Genomic DNA, 17,058 nt, shown 5'->3' on the forward strand with positions numbered 1-17,058 from the left:
GAAGGTGTTTAACCCTCTTCGTGCCAAGACACTTAGCTTGCCAAGCTCTTTCAGCAGCATTCAGTAATCTATCAAAATGTGAACAAGTTGGAAAGTTAGCAAGCACTCTCAGGTGTAGCAATGTGCCTCAGTCCAACAGGAAGGCCATGGTAATACACTAGGAATTAGGAGTATTAGGTGATCTCTATTCATCAACTTTTAATTCCCATACATCTGTGGCAGTCAGCAAAGAAAGCACTGCAGCATGCGTGCCAATTGGTGAACAAAGCACAGAAAGGGTTAAACATAGAAAGCTATTGTTTTACACAACCAGGGGCGGATCCAGGAATTCCATAAAGGGGTGGGGGGGGGGGGGGGAGGGGGGTGGGGGCGCAAACAATATTTCTGGTGCTACTTCCGAGTTTCATCTAATTGTTTCTTTTTATTTCTTTTGTTTTAACAACAAATAAAGAGGGGGCGCGCGCCCGGTGCGCCCCCCTCTCGATACGCCACTGACAAGTCTTCCATCAAAGCAGTACAGGTGCTCTCCCCATTCATGGGAGAGTTTGTTAACCCATTGAAGACTACTAGTAGTCCCCAGCATACTCTGGCAGATGTCTATGGGAAATGTGTGTCAAAGCAAAATCAGCCACCGGTAATCCTCAACAGGTTAATGGTGAATGATGAGAGGTGTCTTCCCCTTTTTGCAGGCCACAGGTGCCTACTATCAGCTGGAGTCCATGAAGTCTGTCATGTGTGAGGCAAGGGGAGGGGACAAGACTGTGTTTGATGAGCAACTCAAAGAATTCTACGATATCATCAAGGAGTGTGAAGAAAATGGTGAGTCTGCCTCTTTTTTTATACTTATCAATTCAGATGAGAAGCACATGTGTATTGCCATTTGTATGCTCATTTCCTTTGAAAAAATATTTGCACTGTCTAATGTTTTGCATCATTGTCACATAGTGCAAAATGCATGAAAAATCCATACTTCAAAGCATTCCACAATTTCAGTTTTCATATTGTAATGAATGAGAATGATCATTTGTTTTTGCTGACAAGACAAGCTAAAGAAATGAGTTTGACATTCATGGGTGACATTTTTTGTTTATGGTATGCAATTTCCGAACCTTCAACTTCATTGCGTCGAAAAGATGGCTTCAATACAATGTGAATTAATGATAAATAATCTTGTCAGAATTTCATAACCTTACTTTTGATGATGCAAATATACAAAGTATTTCCTTATCTAAATTTCTTACTTGTTTGTTTGATCCCTATTCCTTCATATAAATATGAAAAATAAACTTATGCGAATGTGATTTATCAGTGCCAAACCTGAGAAAATTTAATTCCATTGGTGACACACTTTCTTCTGGTATCATATGGCATAGTCAGATCTCAAAGTTTTGCTAAAAAAAAGAAAGAAATAAAATTAAAACAAATGCAAAGGAAGGGCTGAAATGTGAGTCATCAACCACTGTTCACATTCTAAAAAATATTTCTGGCAGGTCTAGAAAACCAGACCATCACTGGTGTTCTGATGTTTGCTGTCTGCCGGGGCAAGATCAGTGAGGGAATGGACTTTGCAGACAACAATGCCAGGGCAGTCATCACAGTGAGTTGGGAAGAAAATATGTAAAGCTCTGCTCTCTGATATATATTTCCATAATTCATCCTTTATAGTAATTGTGTGTGCTTGGCCAAGAAAGATGCATTGCTGATGTGTTAACTTTTTTTCTTTCTTTTTAAATAGCCAAGACTTGACAGAGAACAAGTCCTGCTCATCTTGTGGTAGCAAGCGTGGGGAATAACTTTCTGCTGCCTGTGAATGCAAATATGTATCCCCCAGTGAACAATATGGTTTCTTGTTGACGAGAAGTGTCTTCATCCAACACTGAACATGAAAAGTAAAAACTTTGGGGGAGAAAGAACCCAGATCAATGTCAACAGTGACAAAGTTTTACTTGCATTTATGTGTGTTGATTGATATACCACATGGGTATCTACCTCAAGATACATGTTGTAGTCAAGTATCACTTCAGTAATATACGCCAAACACATGCATGATGGTTTGCGCTTTACAAAAACTTGAAGGGAAGTCACTGATATTTTGTTATGATTACCATATTGCACACTAAATTTATCTTAACTCGTTGAGGACGGGCTGATTTTGTTACAACACGCATTTCCCATAGACCCCTGCCCCAGTATACTTGGGCCTCATCCTCAACAGGTTAATAGCAGACAGAGAAACAGATCAATCTACTTCATAAAGATGTTCAAACTGAGAAGCCAGAAATTATACTTTCGTCTTCTCTCTTTTGAAATGTCCCTCCGGTCAGGTCGGAATTCCCTTCCCCAACGTGCGTGACTCCCAGGTGGAGCTGAAGCGGAAGTACAACGACCAGCACAGCGCCTCCAGAGGTCTGCTGACGGGCAGTGAGTGGTACGAGGTCCAGGCCTACCGGGCTCTCAACCAGGCTCTGGGCAGGTGCATTCGTCACAAGTAAGAAAACGCTTGAACTCTGCCTGGACTCACATACTGAATAAGGCACGTTTTGTTTTGTCTTAGGAAGTCTTTAAAAGGTTATATAGCAATGATTGACCAGAAAACAGTTTACAGTAAGTTTCTGTGTTGGTATACATGGTACATCTTCCAATTGATGACTCTTTTAAAGGAATGAGGTATTGTTTTATTCCTGCAAAGAAGAAGTGATCGATTTCAACTGCATTTTTCATCTTTACATTAATTCTTGATTGCCAAATCAAAACAATGGATCAATAGATTGGTTAATGGCTTGTTGGTAGAGTCAGTAGGAGGGATAATTCTTAGTGTTTTTTGATGATTGTTGTTTTCCCTTCCTGCCAGGAAAGACTGGGGAGCAATCCTTCTTGTGGATGACAGATTCAGCAGGAATCCAAAGAAGTACATCTCAGGTGAAAACTGGCAAACAAGAACAATAGAATCATGCTTGGTTGTTATGTGAAAATGTGTCAGGTGTTGCTAGTGAAGAAATGAATAAGATTTTCTTTATAGTTCAGTGAGATTTGTGATATCTTTGCTTATTTTAATGTATTTACTGTGCTGTTTCGTGACTACTGCTAGCACCATCTAAGAAGCAACATTTGAAGAAATTATACACATAGACTTCTGTATTCTGACAGACTGGCCAACATCTTTAGGATTGCAGCCATCATACTTTTTTTCTCCTTGCCTGAATGATTAATAAATGCATGTGATCATTCTAATTATGAACATTCCAAACCAATTAATTTTACCTGATTAAGAGATCCTGCATCTTCGATAAAGATCAAGTTTGTTCGAAAACCATTTCAGTTCTGTGGCAAGAGATCTAGCTAGAGTATGACGATGCCCCATTCTGCAAAGACTTATTGTTTAACACAGGCACAAGACTGATGATGTAAGTGATGTTTTCCTCAGGTCTGTCCAAGTGGGTGAGAGGGCGGGTCATCCACCACACCCATGCCAGAGATGCCTTGTCCTCACTTTCTGAGTTCGCCAACTCCAGGATGCAGGGGTCTTCACCGCCGGCTGAGTAAGAAGAATGTTAAAGGGATGGTATAGTTTTGGTTGAGACCTGGTTTCACATTTCTAACTTTTTTCTTTTTTTTTTTCTGAGATAATGAGAAACCTCTTAAGAAATCTGAAAGAGCATGTAATTCCAAGAAGAATTCAATGTTTATTAATTTTGGTGAATATTGGTCTTGAAATGGCTGAGATATCAAAAACAAAGTGATCCTGATAAAAGGTAGGAACCACTTTTTATTGGGATCGCTTTGTTTTACTTTGTTTTTTGGATATTTCAGTCATTTCAAAACCACAATTTTCATCACATGAACTTTGAATACTTCTTAATGGCATGGTCTGTAGCATTTCATTAGTGGTTTCTTAGTATCTAGCATTTCATTAGTGGTTTCTTAGTATCTAGCAAAAAGTTCAATCCTCATCTCCACCAATACTATACCATCCCTTTAAACTCTTTCTGTTTGTGTTTAAGTTCAGTTGCTCAGGACTTTTGCAATGACTATTATTTGACAGTGTGAACAAGCCTGATGTATGTGTGTATTTGTGTGTATGATTAGATGATCATGATTTGATGTCTTTTGATGAATGTGTTCAGAAGCTTTGAAGAAAAGAAAGAGTTTGGTGGGTAAGTTTCTTGTAGAAAGGTAGACAATGGACATGATTGACACCACATCCAGAAAACTCTTTAACTTGGAAAGTCCTAGAATCCATGTCAACCTCTACATTTCTCATTAGTTCCTCTCTTTTTTTTTTTTGGTTTCTTGCCAAATTTTTGCACCCTATCCTCAAAATTATCACCTAGGCAAAAAGTAAAGTGCATGGTAACTCTTTACAGCCTGCCCAAAAGTGAGTACAGAAGTTCGAACAAAGAGCAGGATTTGGAACAACTGATGATATGCTAAACTGTTTTGTCTGACCATTACTTTCTTTACAGGGAGTCAATTCTTGACATTTCCCAGCCAGCCTCCCAGATTGGTGCTTCTACCCCTTGTACCTCTCAGATTGCCAGGAGCCATGTGTCCCAGACCCCGCTCAAGTCCATCTTTGACACGCCCTCCAGCGGTATGCAGGAGCGGACCAGAACCTCCCCACCCGCAGGAGATGCATCCATGTCGACACCGAGCAAGCCCTGGGATCCTCTGAGGCAGCAGGTTCGTTCCAACGTGGGCCAGCTCTTCCTCCCTGCCAGCGCCCTGGCCAAGACAAGCTCGACACCGGCACCACTCGGCATGAGAGATGTACCAATGAGCCGTCCCTCAACCTTACCTGCTCAGGGTGATGGGATGGTGATAGTTTCAACTGCACCTCCTCAGACTGTCCAGATTCAGAACCAACAACACCTCCTTGGGAAGCCTCAGGAATCACTGGTTCTACCGGTGGTTGCAACCAAAGATGCTGTTCTCCTACCTCAAGTCCCAAATCAACAGACGATCATCACACCTGCACTTCAAGTTTCTGCAGGTGCAGGAAATCTTGGAGTTAGCACCGTCTTACCTCAGAGTCCTGTAGGGTTGCAGAAGTCTGTAGCATCCAATGGTTCCACCCCTCAAATGGTGCTGCACCAGAAGCAGATTACTGATTGCCTAATGAGGAAGAACGGTGTTCTGGGCCAACCGTACAAAGGCAGAGATCAAGCTGCAGTAAGCCTAGAGACCGTTGTTGGTCACCATTCTGATATTCCACTCAGCAGTACCCCCCAGAACACCCTTCCGTTGAAGACTGTGACAAGTGACATTGGGAAAGTTATCGATCTAATATCTCCAGAGAAAGTCGAAGAAGCAGATGGGGAAATGTTGACGAGTCGAATTGAAACCCCCAAAACTAAGTTGCTCTTTGAGAATGGGGGAGGCAATGAACAACTGGAGAATTCCACAGCTGGTAAAATCCCAGTGCAAAAGAAAGACTCCTTAGCTAGCAAATTATCTGTGTTTGCTTTTGCAAAAAGAGAATCAGGCACCAGAGAATTGCTTCAGTCAGATCAAGTGAGAGCAGGAACAGACTCGAGAGACAAGAGAAATGTCCGCTATGCTCAGCACAGATATAGGTATGGTCAGAAGGCAGGGTCTGATTTAGATTCTAATGAAAATTTTGCATATGAGGGCATCACTGAGAAGACAGTTCCTACCAGTGATGATGAGGAGGAGGAGGAAGAGAGGAGGAAGAGGATGGAGAGGAGTAGAGAGAACGAGAACGGGACACCAGTCCTCTTCGATTCAGAGATGGGGCAGTTGGAGGATGACCTCCAAGGGGAGGAGTTGGCCCAAGTCTGTGGAAGAACTGATACCACCAGGTGTGCCAATGCAGACAATGTGTTGCCTAGCAACAGACAAGCTCATGAGGAGAAAGAGGATGCAGATGAGGAGGAGTGTGAAGAGACATTAGCAAACAGGAACTTTCATCATCAAAAGTCAGATGAGTCAAATCTGAAACCAGCAGGAAGGAACACCAGACTGTCCTCCAGAGGAAGGAGGAGCCTTGCACGGAGGAAAGATGATGCCTCATGGCAACCAGAACCACCTGAAAATGGAGAAGGTGGGTCAAATGGTCCGAGATTATATGACCGTAATGCATGATGATGCTTTGTATTTGATGAGGTGCCCGTTTTTAAAGTGACCAGTTATTTGTTCTAAACATTGTTTTTTTTTTTTTAAGTCAGTATCCTCATCCTTCTTTTCACTTTCGTTATGTTTCTGATAATGCACACTGAATTTCAATCCAAAGTTTTATACAATCTGATGGTAACATGGTCACAATTTTCTTTTTCTGGAGTTTGTTAATCTTTGTTGCTGCCACCACAGCACTGACTGCATTGTTTGTTTGTTTGTTTAGTGTTTTTTTTTTTTGACAGATCACGTGAAAATACATTCTTTTCCATATTTTCCATTTTCTTTGTTGTATTTTCTGTTGGTGCAAAGATGATATGCAGAAATTGAAAACATTTACCAAGTTGTGAAAGAATACCACTAACGTGTTTGATGAATTAAAGATTTCGATGTAGTAAGATCAAATGTCTTGTTGAACTGATGATGACAACATTTTCTGAATTTTCATAATTCTTTCAGGGTCCGCCAAAGGCAATAGGGCCAAACTGTCTGTGAGGAGATCGTCCAGAACTAGCAGGAGGGTTGGCAGAAATGAGACTACAGAGGAGAATGATAAAAATGCTGACGTGAGTGAGATGAAAATATTGTACTACAACAAATCATTAAAAAAAAAAGACATAGTTGGAATCATCTGAATGTATTACTTAGAGTGATAAACAACCAACATCTTTGTTTGTTTTCTGTTTTGATTGTGAAAAGCAAAAGATATTCTGAAGTTATCCATGTTAAGTTATCACTACACTAAATAAACCCGTTGAGGACGGACTGATTTTGCTACAACACGCATTTCCCATTGGCACCTGCCATTGTATACTCAGGACTCGTCCTTGGCGGGTTAAAGAATCTAGCCTAATATAAGGCTTTTCCTTTTTCATGTTTGTTTCTCTTTGTATTTGCTTCTTCAAAGGACCTTTACTGCTCATGCATTTCTTTGATGATAGCTTTGTACGTTTGTTTTTTTCCCCAATTTAGTTAGTGTGGGTAGTAGAAATCATTCCACACAATATGAATGTATCTGTACTTTGGTATTGAATTTTGTGATGTGTGGATTTGGCTAGTAGATGCTAAGAATGTAGTGGCTGTGCAATTATGTTGACCCACAAATCACAATTATCATGAAATGCATGTGCAACAGGAAGTATTTTGGTGGTTAACATATGTTGCTTTCCAGAGAGCCAGAATGATATAATACCTGAAGCTAAAGAGGAAACTTGTTTGTGTTTATGTCACATGATTAGGGCGCGGACTGCTGCGACGTCGGAGTCCGCTGTCTGCAGTGTGACTCGTTGTTGGTCTCACATACACAAGGTAGGTTCAGAGCTGGCAGGTCTTTTTAACCCTCTGTGTGCTTTGAGTACTGATTGTCACAGTAAACCCCATAGGCTTGTTCACACTGCCCAAAGTCTGTGACACAGAAAGGGTTAGCGCTGCATGAGACCACCAGAAAATTGAGGCTGTTTCCTTCATGTCTTGAGATGAACAATATTGAAAGCCTCCTTGATTTTGAAAGTATTATTGTCTATTGACATGTGCATAACAGGAAAGTATCTTTGTGGTAGATCTTTGGAATTTCTCTAATTTTGATGTGTTGATATTGGCAACCCTGTGTGTGTATATTACCTTCTTCTTTTTTTTCAATAGAAAGTATTGTAGGTGGAGTTGATTGTTATGAATTTGTACAGTTCTTTAGGATGGACTTTTGTCTGTTTGATATTCTTTAAGGTTGAGGAAAGCTTGAATTGAAAGGATTCTTGGACATTGCAATTGCATAAGGAAGAAAAAAAAAATACCAACTACATCATACATCTAGCAATAAACAGACAAACAAACAAAAGGGAAAAGTAATTGCTTCAAAATCACTAGTAATAAGAATGTTGCACACATTTAACCTAAACAAATGACCATGTAAATATTTTTCAACAAAATCATTTTCAGCCTTAAGTTGTCAATAAAGTTGCAAGAACATTCAGAAAACAGTATATGGTGTGAGTTATAAAGTAAGTGGGCCGTCTGCACTTAAGAATTCATTGGACTGTTTGTATCAGTGTCTCACTTCTGTTTTGACTGATATACAATGTTGATGTAATGTCTCTGATTTTTAAGTCCTGACTGTATAAATGGGTGACAACAGGTAAGATTTGCTAGCATTGATGACACCAAGAAGTAGCAATTACGAAATTTATGACAACGTAGATAGAAGTGACTTGACGATGATGAAATCACCCCCAGTAATCACACTGATCACAAGATGAGAATGATTCTTCGCAAATCAAAATCCATTTGTCTCTCACTTGGGCCTTAAGTAGATATCATCACTCCCTCTAGATGTCTCCAAGCATTTTAAGAGCATGTTCATGATTGCTTGCCAGTACCTCACTTGTGCTGAAGGTCATTAGATTGCAATTTGAAATGGAGGGTTTGGTATAAATGCCTTTGCCTAATGATCTCCACAGCAATGTCTGGGGTGACTGCTCTCTCAGCCGAAGCTGTGGGGAGGCGATACATCCAGCATCAGCTCACACGGCGTGACGGAGGTGACTCCGCATCAGAACCGCAACATCGGGACCCGTGCGGTTGCCAGAGAGCGGGGACCGTTGACAGAAGCGAGATGGTTCTTGTGGTGGCCACCGATGCCATTCATGGCTGCCAGTCGATCGGCTGTGACCTCGGCTCAGGTGAGTTTCATATTGTAACTGCAGTGTAGATGAATTATTACAGTGCACTCCCGTTATAACGAACACGGTAATTACAAAATTCTGGTTACAATACAGTAAAAATTCCGGAGGCAACATTATCCACTTTATGTTTTTTATTGTTTATTTGTTCGGTTACAGCGAAATATCCATATAACGAAAGAAAACTGGCGGTCGCGAGGATTTCGTTGTAATGGGAGTCCACTGTATTATAGTGCAAATGAGACATTTTTTTCCCTGTTCCATGACATCTGTTCCTGCAACAATTGCTCCCATGAAATATCTGCAAGCTTTGTAAAGCCAAACATAAATTCTACCCTCAAACATAACCCTGACAATAATCCTAATCCTAACACCAAATAAACTTAAAACCTTATCACAACCCAAACCCTAACCCGAAGTCCGTGGAGAAAATAAGACTGGAGCAATTGTTACAGGAGCAAATGTCATGTCACCATTTTTCACATATGATTATTTGCCATTAATCCATAATTTGGAGTCGAGTATACACAGTACCTCCACATTAGTGCTGTGGTTACTGGCTGAAATGCTTTTGGTTAGGATGTTGTGAATTGGAAGAAGTAAGACCTTACAAAATGTGACAAAATTATAAATCTAAAGGTCATCCCTATCTGATAATGGGCTGTAGAAAATGATGACGGAAATACCTCGTGTGAAAGCACAGTTGAGAGTGTGACAATGATATTGTCCGTGGTGAAAAAATGCTCAAAATTTGCTCTGGAAAAAAAAAAAAAAAAAAAAATCAGTGTATTACAGATGACAGAGGGTAATACAACGCTGTGGTTAGATGTGAAAAGTGTATTCACTGATGTTCTTGTATGTAGTGCCTCTCCATGAGCAAATATCTTCTTTATTTTAATGCTGATACAATAACCTCATTTCACTGATCAGGATTGCTTGGTCATCAAGACCAAGAAAAGTGCATGCTCTCACCTGCCATAGCCACTGACAGATGATTTTTCTTTGTTTCCATTTGTCTGTGGAGGCATTGGAAAGTAGAACTGATCTGCATGTGCACATCATGAACATGTGAGACAGTTACGAGTACAGTGCACTCCCGTTATAACGAAATGCTCGGGACCGGCAGTTTTCTTTCGTTATAACGAAATTTCGTTATAACCGAACAAATACAATATATACCAAAAAGAAGGAAACCAAGCATATATGATATTCTGTTTGTTGCATACTCGTCATTCACTGGAAAGCTATGTGAACAATAAAACAAATAGTTATTCAATTTCAGATTATTGTATTACAATAACGCAAGTTCCCCTGGAAAACTGTGCGTGACGCACCAAGCTAACACACAGTGATGTGACGCATTCGCCCATGCAGAGACGCTATGAATGCTTGTTCCGCTATACGTATTTTCGAAAGCGATCCTCAGTTCGTTATAACGGAGCACATTTCTTTTGTTTTTCTTTGTCAGTTGCGCTCGGAAAATACTTCGTTATAACGAAAATTTCGCTATTACCGTGTTCGTTATAAGCGAATTTTGTATCATAGACTTTAATGGCGATAATTTTGCGACCAGAAGTTTTACTTCGTTATAACGAAATTTCGTTATAACCGTGTTCGTTGTAACGGGAGTGCACTGTATTTGGTCTGTTCGTGGTCCAAGGACAAAGCACTCTTACCAGAGGGTAATGCTGACATACTTTTACTATTGTTTTGGAAATGTGCAAATGGTTGATGTCCATGTAAATCTGCTATACTGCATCTGTGTGCGTAATTGTGTGTGTGTGTGAGAATGCGTGTGTACACAGTCAAATCTGCCTTTTAGCAGCCACCTGTCTATAAGGGCCACCTGCAGTATATGACCACTAATAAGATTCCCCCCACCAGTAAAGCCATGGTAAATACCCTGTCTATAGTGACCACTTTTTTTTTGGTCTCCCTTTAGTAGCTGCCACAGACAGGTTTAACTGTCTGTTCATGTGTGTATTAGCCAGTTGGAAGACTGCAAACCAATCTTTGATAGCATGTAATGTGCTGTCAGATTGGCTGTGATGACATCACTATCCTCCACATGCAATGAAAATGAAATTCTTGAATGGGAACACTTCTTAACTCCTGACTAACCACAAGAATAGTCCCTGTTGTTGCGATAATAGTGTTAGATATCATTGATTTGAAAATTGCTACTTGATGATTTCTATGAGACACAATATAAAAATTTTCACGTACGAGGGAAGGGTCATAAATCAAACACCATTTCTCCAACTTAACTCCATTCTGGGAAAATCGAAATTCTCCAAACCTGTCTTGTGCTATAAAAATGTAATAGCACACTGCTTTTGCCCAGTGGTGAGTTTCTGCAGATAGACTGAGTTGTAATGTGTACGTTGTGGGGAGTTAATTCATAGCACACTGCTGGTCCCTGGAAGCAAAGGGTTAAATGCAGACATTTGTGTGACTGACTCCAGTCTATTTCCCTACCTGGAAAGAACACTTTCACAGGTGCAAGACCACAGATGTTTTTTAGATTATGTTTAAATGACCTTTGACCCCGTGGTCACTGCTCCCTTCCCCTGCCACTGTTTCCATTTTTAGATACCGCCACCCGAAAGGCCTCTTGAGATTACTGTTTTTCTTAGCCGAACATTTATTGCACGTCTAAGATAAACTTCACCTGACTCTACTACTAATGTTTGCTTTTCAAATCTCCCACAATTATGGGATGCTTTCATCGGCGTCATCATCTGGCGCAGAAATCAATTTTCACCCCCTGGGTTAAATAGCGGGACGCAGACAGACACATTATGATGCATTGAATCGGTGCTCAAAGTGGTATAGTAGGCGGCTGTCAGACAGGAATGATTGATTACAGTTTTCTGCTCAGTGGATCAAAGAGAAAAAGACACCAGAAGTCGTGACACTAAAAAAAAGTCTTTGCACTCCATTTTAGTCACTTGTGTCAGTGTTTGTGCACATAATTAAAGTCGGATGTGGTTGCTGCTTCTAAATGTATGGTAAAACGGTTTAAGGCGAGAGACTCAGTAGTACAGGTCGTGGCAAGAAAAAAGAAGATGATTAGGCAAAGAAAACAGTGATGTTAAATATGGCAGTGCCCCACAAGGTTGAGAAGATTGGGAGGCAAAAGTTTGAAGGAGGGGAATTAGATAGTCATTACCATTTGTTTTATAGGGATATGTTACGCCCTCCTGGTACTGATTGACGGTTACGCACTATGATGAAGCGCTAGACGTAATGAACGTCTGAATCAGAATCCGGTCGTCAGTCCTGTCGAAATTATCGTCGAGTTCTGCCCTTCTGGGGACCGCAGGAATCAACCATCATAGAAACCTTGCTCAGATACTATCGCTATGATCCTGTCTCTGTGCTACAATAATAAAGTTTCTGACACAGAAGCAGAGAAAACTGCAAAGTCAAGTTTTAACCGTGACCCAAACAGAAGAAGTCAATACATGTTTTATATACTGCATCTTTTCCATTTCTCTCCTATTATTTCTAGAAAGATTAATTTTTTGGATAATGTTCTGTAGTGTAGATGCTAAGGAATCTGTTGAGATTTATGTCATTACAACAGACAAATTCAAGCAATCTCACCAGCACAGTTCTGGTTTGTGGGAGTAATGTCCAAGAGATATAAATTTGTACAACCAACAGTTTATAAATGTTTTGAAAGTAATGTATATCATGAAATGATAAAATTCCCATGAGTCATATTGTGGACACTAGGCATTATTGATTATGATTGATTTTCAGCTGTATAGAACTATGTTACAAGGCTCTGGGCAGTATAAATCTAATGATAGTACATAGTATGTGAAGAGTGAAGAGATAGATAAACAGGAACAAAGAGCCTGTGCTTTGATGGGAATAAACAGTGTAACCCATTGCCTGCTGGAATCTTTGCCTGTTCTTATTAAAAGTTGTTACTGATTGATCAATGGTAAGTCCCTACATGAATTGCCACTTTGGGATTGATTTCAAACCCACCAAAACCCAATATCAAAAGCAAGTGTTAGTTAACTGATTTGATGGCAAATTTGTCTGAAGTTTAATCGCAGGAAATAAAAATCATTATCAAATGTTAGGTTGCTGTGGAATTTGCAAAATAATATTACTCTTTCTTGGCAACAAAGATTTATGAATACTGTGTAATTAGAGATATTAGGGATATGACTCGTAAACCATGAAAGTAATTTCAAGGTAACTGGGAATTTAGTTTGTAACACAAAGACACTAAACCTACATATATTTTTTTGTGCCATTGCAGAATTAATACAATTCATACAAATTGGTCTTAATTTGAGTTATTGATCTTTATGTTACGGCAGATATTTGCAATTTATTGCCAAGTTCAGATCATTTACAAGTGTTATGTTTTATATAATTGATTATAGTCGCAAGTTTTATGATATCTAAAATTGATTTCAGTCACGAGATTTATAAAACAGGGCTCTGGTTGGTCTTATGTACAGTCTATTGTGATTTCAGGTTAAGTGTAGAATACAGTGAGACAAACTCTCCTCGGTATACACTGAGTTATCTTTGTGGAAGTTTCAAATTTAAGATGAAAGGCTGATTCATAGTATTTTTTATTAAATTTTTCCTAGTACACACAGTGTATTGTTCAAAATAATGATTCTTCCATCAAGTTGTTTGTGTTGCCACTGATTGACAAATTGTCTTTTTTCAACATACTTTGTATATACACAGTAATTATTTAGTGTTTTAAAAAGTAGCTATTATAAAAATCATGTATAGGCATATACTTGGGTCAAGTATATTGTTCTGTTGTTCACAAGGTGTGAAATTGACCTCAGCCATTTGGCCAAAGTGTTACAGTATCCCTCATTACACATTGAACTAACTTCCAAGCGAAGTCGAGCAGGTATGAGTATAGATTCAAGCATTTTATTCTTGCAATTGATATCTAGACAGTACTCATGTAATCATTGCCATTGACAACTGAAATTTGCTATCCTTGTCGACGGCTTAGCGATTATAGATGGATCTGTGAAACAAAATAGTTGGTGCAAACGTGTTTCGTGTTTCATACCCAAAGATATCCATGTGTGATCCTTGGGAAAAGATACTAGAAAGATCAGATGAATATTCACACCAAACGCCTATGTTCTACATAAGTATGTATGTGTGTGTGTGTGTGTGATTGATTGATTATGCATATTTATGCATCATTTTATCACATGTTTTCCTTCAGGGTTGGGGCTGAAGATTTTAATCTCAAACATTTTTTAAACTGATGCCCCCGACACAACAGATCAGTTATTCATGCGGAAAGTTTATCATTCTGCCAAAAGGCGTGTAGAACAACAGCACTTTGTGGCTATTTATTTGGTCAATTCTCGGTGCATGGAACACGGCGCAATTTAATGGGCTGGCGTCAGTGTTTTGTGATGAAATGAGGCTCTTTTGTTGGTGTTTACAGCTGGTGTCTATGACAAATGAGAGAGTGCAGGCTGGGACCTTGGGAGAAAGGCATTGTCTGCGCATTGTTGCGTTTTTAGATGATTTTTGAGGGCGTCAATGGCCCACCTATCTCTCAGCCCGAAATCACTGGAGCAGAATTGATGAGTGTGTCAGTTGGGATGGTGGGGGGGGGGGGGGGGGGGGGAGGGAAGGGAAGGGGAATCTGTCGTAGTTACCATGGATACTTCCACGGGGGCTGTTAGTGTTAGCAGCATTAGTCAAATTAAGTCTCTGAAGATGGACCATAGAGAATGTCTTTGAAGTTTTCTGTGGCGTGTGGGGCTGATGGTATATGTCCACCATCCACTTGTAGGAGCAGATTGATATGCTGTGCTTCAGGTTTTGTTTGATGTGGTGTCTTTGACGTTCAGGATATCTATCATTCCCACAGCTGCAAGTGAAAGCTCTCTTGTTTGGGTGTCAAGGCCGTTGTATCGGTAAACTTGCATCTGTCACAGGTCTATGCCATCCGTAATGACTCATTTTTTTCAAATTAGTTGTGGATGCATCTGTCTCCGTCAATCTCTTGTGCATCGGACCTTCCTGGTATAATTTGGTGGTTTGACTGGTCGCATACTAGTCTCGGTTCCAGGATTTTATTTGATAGTGTTTGTGTCGACTCTTCACAATCTCCTTGGATGAAACTAGATATGTCTGTTCTGGTGCATACATTTTCTTTCGCAATCTAAAGCTCAAAGGGAAGATTTTAGCATAAATAATTAATCGACTAAAAGTTGAGTTTGATATGATGTTCATTCATTCTTTTTTAAAGAGAAAAAAACAAAACAGAATAAGAGAGAATATTGTTAGCTGTTATAATTACAAAAGCACTCAGAGGGTGCAAACCTCCACCAAGCCAGCAGCTCATTTCCACTCATACACATATACACATGCAATTTCCCAAAATCGAGGCCTTTTGTTTACGTCATCAGCTTCCAGCTTCGTGGCACCTCGCCCTAACGGAGCACCCGCTTAAGTGCGCTTGTGTAAACCTGCGAGTTGCATAGCTTGAACTCCCATCTTCATTGACCTTTATATGCCAAAAGAAAAAGAAAAAATCCTTCAAAAATCCATAAAAATTCCCAGATCATGACCAAAATTTAATTGTCTATTCCATATGTCAGTATCACTTTTCCTGCAAGTTTCATTCAAATCCATGAATTCACAACTTTTTGAGTTATTTTGCAAACAGACAAACCAACGGCGATGATCACTTACTGCTAAACACGATATTTTGGTGGCATGAAATTTTCGCGAATTGGAGCCGACAGCCTTTCTTGCAGCATTAAATTTTCACGAGTTGCCTCTAATATTCGGCGCATACAGTGTAGACAAGAACTTTCGCATGCATTTTAATTTCACAATCTTGGCTCTCGCGAAATCATGAAATTGAAATGCACGTGAACATTTCTTATTTTACAGTGACCTCGAGGTAATAAACCCCAAAAGTGAACATAACAAAGGGGACAACCTGTATTAAATACACAGATATGGCCTACCCATCTACTAGTATGCTAGCCGAGTTTAGAGACCTTTAATGGGGGCCTGGGATAAGAATGAAAAATATCTTCTTTTGTCAATCAATGTACCTTTATTGTTTATCAAAAGAAGAAAAAAAAAGAATTCAGGGTACCAACATCTTTATTATATGAAATAGATAGGCCTAAATCTTAAAAAATTTATGGAAATAGGAATATAAGCAAAAAATGTAATATAGAGGCATTTTTATAGGTAACTTCTGTTAAATGTATACTAAATGTACAGATGTAGAATTAAACATGAAAAAGTATATGAAGTATGATATAAATATATATAGATTGATGGAATAGACAGATGGAATAACTTACAGGCAGAGTAGTAATAATAAATATATATGGCCCGTTTCACAGTTAGGCGCCACTTTTTGTCAACCTAGGTGTCAAAATTTCAAGTTGTCTTTCAGAGATGGAATGTCATGATTTCTTATTCCTAAGAATGTGAATTTAATGGAAAATGTAATGCCTGAGCTTAATTATTATTGCAATATTTGATACCATGAATGATTCTATTGGAGATGAAGGTAATTTTGCTGAAAGATAGTGCTACAATGTCATGGACAGAGCTGAAGCACTATGTGTCCAACAGGTAATTTGAAACTGTAACATGATTAAGTGATATTTAAGCAAACTTGGTGCTAAATTTTGCGTTCTTATTTGGATTTATTGGAAAATTGTACCACTTTGAAGGAAAAATATAGTGTAAAATAGAGTATATGACTTCAAAAAGTTTCTCTTGTTTTACACTTCCTCATTCAGGATGTGTAATATTTCATGGAGATAATACTTATGTTGGGGCACATACACACACTTAATACTAACATTGTGAGTGTCCATCTTTTTACATTTAAAATTTCAGCTGGAAGATATGGTGGATGTGACAAGAAACAGATGTGAACGGACATTTTACACCTTGACCAATAAACAACAGAAATAAGGCAAATGATTACCCAAAGAATAGTCAGCACAAGTCAGTTCACACTAAGAAACAAATTATGTTTCACAAGAAAGTTTTGTTTCCAGAATAAATGACATCAGTAATAGCCAATAGTGGTGGATGTGACATGTGAACGGAACACCAATTTCCTTGGTATTTTGTTTTGTACACACCTTGCATAAAACAAATGATTTTGCATGCAAAACCACTGAGAATACTATATTCTATAAATTCACAACTCACTGCTGATAAGGCCTCATGTGCTGTAAAAGTTATGGAT

The 17,058-nt window shown here is 39.2% G+C and overlaps 2 protein-coding genes across 2 annotated transcripts in view; both read left to right on the forward strand.

Annotated features, from left to right (window-relative positions):
* LOC140227933 (Fanconi anemia group J protein homolog) overlaps nt 1–3,543 on the forward strand; it is a 43,400-nt gene extending 39,857 nt beyond the window's left edge. The window contains exons 23-27 of the mRNA XM_072308316.1: nt 690–819; nt 1,491–1,597; nt 2,325–2,488; nt 2,852–2,919; nt 3,425–3,543. Coding sequence (XP_072164417.1) covers nt 690–819; nt 1,491–1,597; nt 2,325–2,488; nt 2,852–2,919; nt 3,425–3,543 — 588 coding nt within the window. The remainder of the gene's footprint in view (nt 1–689; nt 820–1,490; nt 1,598–2,324; nt 2,489–2,851; nt 2,920–3,424) is intronic.
* Nucleotides 3,544–4,576: 1,033 nt separating this feature from the next.
* LOC140228042 (uncharacterized) overlaps nt 4,577–17,058 on the forward strand; it is a 37,407-nt gene continuing 24,925 nt past the window's right edge. Inside the window, exons 1-4 of the mRNA XM_072308442.1 lie at nt 4,577–6,061; nt 6,592–6,698; nt 7,371–7,440; nt 8,586–8,807. Of these exons, the coding sequence (XP_072164543.1) occupies nt 4,594–6,061; nt 6,592–6,698; nt 7,371–7,440; nt 8,586–8,807 (1,867 nt within the window). The 5' untranslated portion in view covers nt 4,577–4,593. The remainder of the gene's footprint in view (nt 6,062–6,591; nt 6,699–7,370; nt 7,441–8,585; nt 8,808–17,058) is intronic.

This window comes from Diadema setosum, chromosome 4, assembly GCF_964275005.1.
Source record: "Diadema setosum chromosome 4, eeDiaSeto1, whole genome shotgun sequence".
Lineage (NCBI taxonomy): Eukaryota > Metazoa > Echinodermata > Echinoidea > Diadematoida > Diadematidae > Diadema > Diadema setosum.